General features: G+C 42.3%; 1 protein-coding gene across 1 annotated transcript in view; it reads left to right on the top strand.

Moving 5' to 3' along the window:
* Positions 1-6,904: 6,904 nt before the first annotated feature.
* Positions 6,905-11,104, top strand: part of LOC143294642 (uncharacterized) — a 4,775-nt gene continuing 575 nt past the window's right edge. The window contains exons 1-5 of the mRNA XM_076606019.1: positions 6,905-6,950; positions 7,476-7,780; positions 8,710-8,947; positions 9,450-9,558; positions 10,894-11,050. Of these exons, the coding sequence (XP_076462134.1) occupies positions 6,905-6,950; positions 7,476-7,780; positions 8,710-8,947; positions 9,450-9,558; positions 10,894-11,050 (855 nt within the window). The remainder of the gene's footprint in view (positions 6,951-7,475; positions 7,781-8,709; positions 8,948-9,449; positions 9,559-10,893; positions 11,051-11,104) is intronic.

Below are 11,104 nucleotides of genomic sequence, written 5' to 3'. Positions count from 1 at the left end.
TCCTTTAAATTTCTAGCATTTCGTAATAATGATTCCTATAATTGTAACCATCATATTATATAGCACCGACGGGCGCAATAGCCGAGTGGTTAAAGCGTTGGAATGTCAATCTGAGGGTCCCGGGTTCGAATCACGGTAACGGCGCCTGGTGGGTAAAGGGTGGAGATTTTTACGATCTCCCAGGTCAACATATGTGCAGACCTGCTAGTGCCTGAACCCCCTTCGTGTGTATATGCAAGCAGAAGATCAAATACGCACGTTAAAGATCCTGTAATCCATGTCAGCGTTCGGTGGGTTACGGAAACAAGAACATACCCAGCATGCACACCCCCGAAAACGGAGTATGGCTGCCTACATGACGAGGTAAAAACGGTCATACACGTAAAAGCCCACTCGTGTGCATACGAGTGAACGTGGGAGTTGCAGCCCACGAACGCAGAAGAAGAAGAAGAAGAATATTATAGCACCAGAATAAAATGCGTAAGGTGCACCGGTACACCTAGAGACATTTGAAAATATTGAGAGTTATTCTTTATCGTCGTTGATAGTTTTTGTTTTTGTTTTCGTCCTTTTCGCCCAAAATATAAGAATTATCATTGACATGATTCTCATCTCACAGAATATCACATAATACGTGGATATACCTAATCATATATAAACATGACATATCAAGCTTTCAAATCGTTTTTTCTTTTCTTTTCTTTTACTTTTTTTTCTTTCTTTTTTTTTCTTTTTTTTTTCTTTTTTTTTCTTTTTTTAAACTTTTTTTTTCTTTTTTTATCTCCTGTTGTCCCCACCCCCGCCCGTCCAGATTTTATTTCGAGTTTATTCCTAGAAAATTTACAACACCAGTCTTCTTTACATCTATCACAAAACTAAAAGAAGGAAAGCCAAACCCAAATTTTGGTACAACTTTATCATATATTTTTTCATTTAAAAAAAAAAAAAAAAAAAAAAAATACTCGAATCCCAAATATCGTGTGATCTGTTGATTTACCACAAACTGTTCAAAGCAGAAAAGTTCTAGATTCATGTTTTCATCAAGAAACTGAATTATTATATACAGAATAATCTAAAATGCGTTACGATTCATACACCACCGACATACGTAAGTATACCAACACAGAAAACCCAACAAACTACGACATTTGAAAATAGACCAGTCTGTGTCATAACATCTATTAAACAAATTTTGTCTACAAATGAAAAAAAAAAAAGATAACGCATTACATAGAATGGCCAAGTGTAATTAAAAATAGACATATTCGAAGAAAATAACGAACAGTCCCAAAGAAAGACGAACAGTCAAAATAAGCAACAGTAAATCCTAAAACGAAAACAGAAGCATGCAGACCCTTACCCGTCTGTTCCAAAGAAGTGTTCAGTCTTCCACAGATGACCCGGGGGAGTTGTGAACCAATGGTAGAAATCCTCGGTATTTATACACGTCTCTCCGCGCTCAGAGCAGTGGAAAAGATGTCACAATAAAATGTACATCAGAGGACAACCCCAGCGACAGGTGCTGTTGTATCGCATGACGCTACCAAACGTGCTCTTTGACCGGTGCTTGCGTGGGACGGGAACATCAATATTCACAAAAGAATATATAAATATACTTTTTCCCTGTTCTCCTTTCTATTGATTCTGTTCTTGTCCTTTTCTGTCAAAGAAAAGAAAAAGAGAAGATACGCTTTTTTTTCTTTTTTTTTTAATAGAAAAGGGAGCTGGCAAAACATCGCCATTACGAAGGCAGAATCAACTACACACACACACACACACACACACACACACACACACAGAGAGAGAGAGAGAGATTTGCCGCAGAGAGGCTCTGTGCTGTTTTGAAGAACTTTGCGCGATGTTTGTTTAAATAATGATATCAATATAATGTGTGTGTGTGTGTGTGTGTGCGCGCGCGCGTGTGTGTGTGTGTGTGTGTATGTGCATGTGTGTGTGTGTGTGTGCATGTGCGTGCGCGTTTGTGTGTGTGTGTGTGTGTGTGTGTGCCGTAGAAGCTGCGATACGTAGGAGTAAGTGTGTGTGTGTGTGTGTGTGTGTGTGTGTGTGTGTGTGTGTGTGTGTCTATTCATCTATCTATATGTTTCTCAGTTCTATCATCATTGTTGTTCATGTTGCTCATAGTATAATTTTTCCTATACTTTATCTAATCTATTCATTTTGTTTTGTTTATTTTTAGTTTAATTTTACCAATTCATTAATTCAGCTGCCTACCTATGTTTATTTTTGTATCTTTTTTTTCTTACTCTATTTCATTTTCCTTCACAGCCTGACTAAGCGTTGGGAAACGCTGCTGGTCAGGCATCTGCTCAGCAGATGTGGCTCAGCGTATATGAATTTGTCCGAACTCAGCAACGCCTCCTTGAGTAACTAAACTGAAGTAAACTGAACTCTCTACATTTCTCTCTATTAACCTCTGTTTATCTCTGTCTGTCTGTCTGTCTCTGTCTGTCTGTCTGTCTGTCTGTCTGTCTGTCTCTATCTGTCTGTGCTTGTCTATTTCACGTTCTCCTTTCTTCCGTGAACTTTCTGACTAAGCGCGTTGGGTTACGCTGCTGGTCAGGCATCTGCTTGGTAGATGTGGTGTAGCGTATATGGATTTGACCGAACGCAGTGACGCCTCCTTGAGCTACTGATAGTGATACTGATACCGTGAACTTTCGTCGCAAAATTGTTTCTTAGTCTCTTTCGATCTTTTTCTTTCTTCCTTTCTCTCTTTCAGTCTTTGTTTGTTATTACCAATTCATTAAGTTTCTTTCTGTTATTATTATTGTGGTTGTTGTTGTTCCCGTCAAATTGTTGTGTAGTTGGTTATACTCATAGTGGCAATATTTTGCTTTGCTAGCTGCATTTTCTTTTGCTTCAAAAGGATACTTACTTTTCTTTGATAGAGAAGGGTGAAACTCGAAAGAACAGAGAATAGGACCATGCATATTCATATGTTTTGACATATCGATCATTCCTTTCCCGTGTGAGCGCTTGTCAAAGAGCACGTTTGGTAGCGTCGTGCGATACAACAGCACCTGTCGCTGGGGTTGTCCTCTGATGTACATTTTATTGTGACATCTCTCCTACTGCTCTGAGCGCGAAGAGACGTGTATAAATACCGAGGATTTCTACCATTGGTTCACAACTCCCCCGGGTCATCTGTGGAAGACTGAACACTTCTTTGGAACAGACGGGTAAGGGTTTGCCAAGCTTCCTTCTTTGAAATCCGCAGAATAGCTTCTATCAGACCATTAATTTTTTTGACTGTTGACGCAACAAAGACCCTGGTTAAATCCCTTGTTCTCTCACGGTTAGATTACCGCAATTCTCTGTTAGCAGTATCTCCCAGAAGTACGTTGAAAAAAATTCAAATGACTAATGAATTGTGATGCCCGCCTTGTGTTCAAGGCACACAAACGTGACCACGTCTCTCCCGTCCTCTCACAACTACACTGACTGCCTGTTGCTATCAGAATTCAATACAAGATTGCCACTAATTGTTATAATGTTATCTCTGGCTCTGCTCCTCTTTATCTTCCTTGGAAGGAATTGATGTTCCTTATTTTGACTGTTCGTGTGTTTGTTTCGGTCTGTTTATTTATTTTGTCTGCACAGTACTTCCCGTTTTTGTTCCATTTCATCGTCATTTTTTTTTTTTTTCTCAAGGCCTGACTAAGCGCGTTGGGTTACGCTGCTGGTCAGGCATCTGCTTGGCAGATGTGGTGTAGTGTATATGGATTTGTCCGAACGCAGTGACGCCTCTTGAGCTACTGAAACTGAAACTGTTGTTGTTGTTGTGTGTGTGTGTTTTGCTGTTGTTGTTTTTGTTCATTAGTTAATATATAAAATGCGGCATTTCCCGATTTGTAGAAGAAATTTGTATTTCATAATTATGTTAAATGATACTGACCGGTCTGTTTTGCATTATGGATGTTGACTGTTTGCATGGTTATCAGTATTCTTTTGTCTTACATTGGTGTGTTATGTAACATAATACAGACTGGTCCGTATACCATGTTTCCTTGAAGGAAAAAAGAACTTAGAAGTCTTCTGGTTTGTATAGGTTGCGCTAAATCAACAGATCAAACAATATTCGTAATTATTCACGTAGATTGTTTTATGAAAAAAGACGATGTTGTGCTCATATAGTTTTTCTTCTTCTTTTTTTTCCTATAGTTTGTGATACATAACTGAATTCAAATTTCCAGAAATTGATTTCAAATAAAATGTGGATGGGTAGCGGGAGGGGGTAGATGACAACGATTTGAAAGCTTTGAAAGCTTGATATATGATTGACTTAGATTTCGACGTTTCAAATTGATATTCTGTGAGATAAGAATGATAACAGTGATGGTTATTAAGTTGACAAAAATGAGGGTGTAAATGGCACTCAACAGTACTAGCTATACTGATATTTCTAAGGCTGTTTTATCTGTTGCTAATCATCATTATTGTGTGTGATCGAGATAATGTAATGCATGCAAATGTAAAGAAGGTGATAGTGATGGTGATGATGACGTTGACACTGGTCTGTTGATGACGATGATGACACAAGAATAACAGGTCGAGGGGGGGAGGGGGGGGTTACTTCTTCTTCTTCTTCTGCGTTCACTCGTATGCACACGAGTGGGCTTTTACGTGTATGACCGTTTTTACCCCGCTATGTAGGCAGCCATACTCCGTTTTCGGGGGTGTGCATGCTGGGTATGTTCTTGTTTCCATAACCCACTGAACGCTGACATGGATTACAGGATCTTTAACGTGCGTATTTGATCTTCTGCTTGCATATACACACGAAGGGGGTTCAGGCACTAGCAGGTCTGCACATATGTTGACCTGGGAGATCGTAAAAATCTCCACCCTTTACCCACCAGGCACCGTCACCGTGATTCGAACCCGGGACCCTCAGATTGACAGTCCAACGCTTTAACCACTCGGCTATTGCGCCCGTCGGGGGGGCGGGGGGGGAGGGGGGATTACGATGTCGACAACAATGACAAACAAACAAAAAAGAAGTGGGGGGGGGGGGGGGAGTTTAATTTCAGTTTCAAGGCATCAAGCGTGATCTGTAGACACTACGCCACATGTTTAAAACTATAAATAAATTATATATGATAAATGGTTTATTTTTAAGGGAAAGGGAGTGGATGCCTCACTAATGGATGCACCCAACGCACCGCTTAGTTAAGTAGAGAAGGAATTTAACGTCCCGCCACACATACTGGTGGAGTGATGGCCTAGAGGTAACGCGTCCGCCAAGGAAGCGACAGAATCTGAGCGCGCTGGTTCGAATCACGGCTCAGCCGCCGATATTTTCTCCCCCTCCACTAGACCTTGAGCGGTGGTCTGGACGCTAGTCATTCGGATGAGACGATAAACCGAGGTCCCGTGTGCAGCATGCACTTAGCGCACGTAAAAGAACCCACCGCAACAAAAGGGTTGTTCCTGGCAAAATTCTGTAGAAAAATCCACTTCGATAGATAAAACTAATATATCTGCACGTAGGAAAAAATACAAAATAAATGGGTGACGCTGTAGTATAGCGACGCGCTCTCCCTGGGGAGAGCAGCCCAAATTTCACACGGAGAAATCTGTTGTGATAAAAAGAAATACAAATACAAATACAGACAGTTTGTTAAGGTTTTCGAATGTCATCGTTTAAACGTAGGAAGGGAGAAGGGAAGTAACTGGTGAGCTGGGGGAAAACCTGGTACAAGGATGACATAGTTTCGTGCAGTTAATGCTTCATCAAACGAAAGTAAAAAAAAAAAATAAATAAAAAATAAAAATTTTAAATTAAAAGCTTAACTGTCACATCATTGAAACAGATGTACGTGATATTAGGGTAAAATTTAGTCCATAATGATTTAGTCCATTCTGATTCCCTCGCATCTTTTAAATCTCGTCTCAAAACTCACCTTTTCCCTCAGCAATAAGTTCAGTTGTGGCAGGTCCACTTCCTTTGCGTTAGCTGTGCTTGACTATGTGTGTATACATATGTATGTGTACATAACTACATGCATGTATATGAATGTGTATTGTGTGTGCGTGTGCGTGTGTTTATGTGTGTTAGGGTAGCTGTTAGATACACATGTATGTTAAAATGAATGTATGCAGCGTGTGTGCGTGCGTGCGTGTGTGTGTGTGTGTGTGTGTGTGTGTGTGTGTGTAGTCACATTTTGGTGTGTATGTAACATAGATGTAATGTTTTATGTTAACAAAAGCGTTTTTGTAAAGCACCTTGAGCAGATTTCTGGATAGTGTGCTATATAAGTATCCATTATTATTATTATTATTATTAATGAACTACATAGTAGCCTGAAAATTAACAACAACAAAGATAACAAGAATAAGTGACGGATGAGGATTTGAAATGCGGTGATGGGTGTGATAACACGCCGTGACAATCATTTTTCCTTTTCTTTATTTTGAATGACTTTTCTTCTAGCACTGTGTAGAAAATAGCCACACATGTCACTGTTTTTAGATTCTAAAGAGATAGTTTTTATGAGTTTTCAAGTGACTGAGAACGTTGATGTTTTTGACTTTTTGCATTCATTATCAGTTGTTTCGCTTGTCAGTTTAACGACTTCTCTTTTACGAAGTCCTTTAAGTAATTTCCTATAACTGTATTTGGAGGGGTTTTTTTCTTCTTCCAAATTTCACCCACATTTTTACCCTCATTTGCCCAGTTTCCCCCAACCCTCCATTCATCCACATCTCCCACCCCTTCTAACCGATAATACTCAGATGTATTCATAAATACTTTAACAAAATGTCTTCAATCACCGATATGTGTGACGGGACATTAAACAAAAATTCTTCTTCTTATGAGTTTTTATTTTTTCATTTCACATATGATCCCAACAGAGGAGCTGCCAGAATAACGAGTATTACCATGAAGGTGTCCATTGCTCTGATGGTGTTGGCCGTGGCTGCTGTTGGTAAGTTTCTCCTCAGTGTGGTGACTGCTAGAACACAGCTCTGTCCACAGTGCTCGTCAGTCTGCAATTGACAGATTGGGAACGTATGGTTTATCTCGCATGGACACACACATGCAGATTCTGACATGGATCATACCCATTCTTGACAAACATACCACAACATGGCCCCGTCCCTCACACACACACACACACACACACACACACACACACACACACACACACACACACACACACACACACAAACACACACACACACACACACACCACTGCAACCCACACCAACCACCTCCCTTCTTCCCAATCCATCCGATCCTCCACGCACGTGCGCGCGCATACATACACACACACACACACACACACACACACACACACACACACACAATCACACACCAACACACTGACCGGCACACAGACACAGAAATGCAGACGCACACACACACACACACACACACACACACACACACACAACACAACACAACACAACACAACACAACACAACACAAAACCCCGTGTGTGATGTTCCAGCTGTGGCCAAACCAGACAAGAAGAAACAAGAGAAGGTAAGAGAGGACAAGACAAGTGTCAGCGACACGTGCAGCGGCAACGGACGGGACGTGACACAGTTCGCGGGCAGGAAAGAGGCCACCCTGATGCCCTGCAAGTACCACGCCGTGCGGCAGCAGTGCGGCAAGTACATGGTGACCTTGACCCCTGGCAACGTCTACCTGCACCCCAAGTACCGCCTGGACTCGCTGTGGCTGGGGCTTCGGGAGACGGGCAAGGGAGGCAAGCGATGGGAGGGCCGCACGGACAACAAGATCGCTGTCAAGGTTGGGAGGACGCTCGTTCACTCTGGTTCTGCCGCTGAGCAGTTACTGTCGTCAGTCAGGGAAGAGTGGGGGTGGGAGGGGGTTGAAACCTTTGGTGTCAGCTTTTTTTCATGGGACCTGGTGGTTGTCTTCACTCCAAGGCCGGCACTCATACAGTCTGGTTCTGAATCTGCGCGATTATTGTCCTCCACTGGATTAGTACAGGACACATCAAGCGGTGCTCTGAGTGTGTTGAACACAAGAGGTATTGCTGTGCATCACAGAAATGACTTAGCGGTAGTGCGGGGTCTCTTCTAGTGTGTGGCTGCATGGGGTCTACGCACGGTAGGATGTTTATAGCACCCCTTGGATTTCTGTAGCTGAGTATGTGACAAAAGCTTTGGTGTGGCTGTGTGTACAATGCCACGGAGAGGTAAAAGATGGCAAAACCTACACAAAAAAGAATACATGCACGTTGTATCATATCAATGGATATAAATCGTTAGCTAATTTCAACATACTGTACCTTGGTGTGTTACTGTACAAAAGGGCTGATCTCACGACCAGCGCGGAGGACTATTGCTTGTGTAGACTGAGAGAGGAGAAGTGCCAAGCACAGTGTACTAAAACATCTAAATAGATACAGAGCACTCTGGACACACAAAATTGCACATAAATTAAACATATTTGGTTATGCAAAAATATACTTCATAATATCTGCATAAAAAATACCAACGCAAGAAAAAACAAACACAAAAAAACACGCCAGCCCAGTCAACACCAATTTCATTTCTGAATATCTGTCTGATATATATGTACACACACACACACACACACACACACACACACACACATATATATATATATATATATATAGAGAGAGAGAGAGAGAGAGAGAGAGAGAGAGAGAGAGAGAGATAAAGCCAGCACTGTATCGTGTTCTCCTGCAGTACTTCAACGGCTGGAAAGGAGATCTGTTCAACAAGAAGGACGGGAACCTCGGGACCGAGGACGTGCTGAGGTTCGGCAGGGATTGTTCCAAGACGTGGGTGGAGGCCAAGAACGGGGACTTCAAGGTGACCTTCGTGCCCTGGGACCCAGAGAACAAGGATTTCCCAATGTCCCAGTGGAGCTTCGAGTGCCGCGCTAAAGGATTCACCCCATCTGGCTACCCTCAACAAGTCTGCGGTAAGCAGGGTGACACTGGTGGATACTGGTTGGTGGTGAGATTGACGCAGTTTGGAAATAGGTCAAGGGCTTTAGAACGTGTGCGTGTGGTATACTACTGAGCGTGCAGTTTTCATTCTTTTCAGGTGAAAAGAGGGATGATGTGTGAACCTTGTAAATGGAACGTTAGATCCACAAGGCAGGGATAAGGTTTTTGAAGTATGTTTGCCATTATTTTGATATTAAAAGAAATCCACGAGTCACGCGATCAAAGTGTGTTCAATCTTAAACTAATTTATTCAAATTTGTGCCCACTGATTGAGTCTGTTTTTACATTACATTCAAGAACTTTTCGTTCCTTTAAAAATATTTTGGCAGACTTCATAGGGCCCTATGTAATTAGCCTGATATAAGCGGAAATTATATATATATATATATATATATATATGTCGAATTCAATTGACTATTCTTCGTTTTGCTATCGTTATGATTATCATTGATGTTGGAATTGAAAACCCGACAGGCGGAGAGGACGACCAAGAGGTTGCTGCCCGCACTAAGGAGCTGGGACTGGAGAGCCGTGAACAGACCATCTTCTACGATGTCTTCACCAACAAAGCGATCAGACAGATGTGAGTCATCCACCTGGTTCTCATAGCAAGTAGCATTTGTGGTACAGGCGATGATGATGATGATGTCATGATTATAGTGGCCGTGACGACGACAACAACGACGACGGTTATTATGATAATGAAGAACGTGATGCAATTATTTTTCACACATGCTCATGCACACTTGCACGTATGCCATCTCGTTACCAAACATCACACACACACACACACACACACACACACACACACACACACACTGGCACACACGCAAAGAACATACAAATGTGAAGAGGAACCAAACGTCCAAATATTTCTCCTGAATATAATCATTATCTGCATTTGGGTGCCTTCGTCACCTGACTTGAATGAAAGAAGTGCAGATTCCGGGTACAGGTCAACTGTTGGTGGGAATGAGTCTTTTTGTGTTGATTTTTATGTGACAGATGGTCACAGCAAGCACCACAAGAATGAAGGCAATCATAAAACATTACAAGTGTTATATAAACAACGCTCATTCGTTTACACATATCGACAGTGCAGTGGATTCGCAAGAACCCACCACTTGCACAAGTAAGTATGATCTAATGAAAGAAAAGGTGTGCTTTCCGACGGGCGCAATAGCCGAGTGGTTAAAGCGTTGGACTGTCAATCTGAGGGTCCCGGGTTCGAATCACGGTGACGGCGCCTGGTGGGTAAAGGATGGAGATTTTTACGATCTCCCAGGTCAACATATGTGCAGACCTGCTAGTGTCTGAACCCCCTTCGTGTGTATATACAAGCAGAAGATCAAATACGCACGTTAAAGATCCTGTAATCCATCAGTGTCAGCGTTCGGTGGGTTATGGAAACAAGAACATACCCAGCATGCACACCCCCGAAAACGGAGTATGGTTGCCTACATGGCGGGGTAAAAACGGTCATACACGTAAAAGCCCACTCGTGTGCATACGAGCCAACGCAGAAGAAGAAGAAGAAGAAGGAGTGCTTTCCAATTCTCTCTCTCTCTCTCGCACTCACTGTTGGGTTTCTGGTGATTGATAGCAGCAACATATTGTCTCACACGTCAGTGAGAAGTGTTTGCTATCTACTCAGCACCTGCCAATCAGTATGAAAGCCCAGCATGAAATGTGAAGGGACGAAGATCATACGATATACTCCTTGACTGACTATCGTAAACTCTTGTCAGATGGGAAGCGGGAGAGATTGGACCCGTTTGGTTCTCAAGTTACTACATGAGTTTCTGTCAGCTGCTCTGAAGATTCACCGGGTTGTGTTTTTTGTCAGAAACTTATGCTTGATAGTGGATGACGCCGCTAAAAGAAAAGACGATGCAAAGTGAATGGTCTGTGTCCCCAGGAACCCTAAGTGTGTCAACGCCACCCGCATTATGACAGAGGAGTGCAATGACAAACAGAAGCGTGAAGCGATGATCACGTGCACACAGATCCTGGCCAGCTACAAGCACACCAAGTGTGTCACCAAGTACTCCTGTGATCCCATGGACACGTTCCTGGTCAGTTCTTCCATTCTCTCATTATCTCCTGTTCCATTTACTCTGAGGGTCTCT

The sequence above is a fragment of the Babylonia areolata genome, chromosome 20 (genome assembly GCF_041734735.1).
Source record: "Babylonia areolata isolate BAREFJ2019XMU chromosome 20, ASM4173473v1, whole genome shotgun sequence".
Lineage (NCBI taxonomy): Eukaryota > Metazoa > Mollusca > Gastropoda > Neogastropoda > Buccinidae > Babylonia > Babylonia areolata.
The sequence above is the reverse complement of the archived record's forward strand: the minus strand, read 5'-3'. Positions and strand labels throughout refer to the sequence as shown.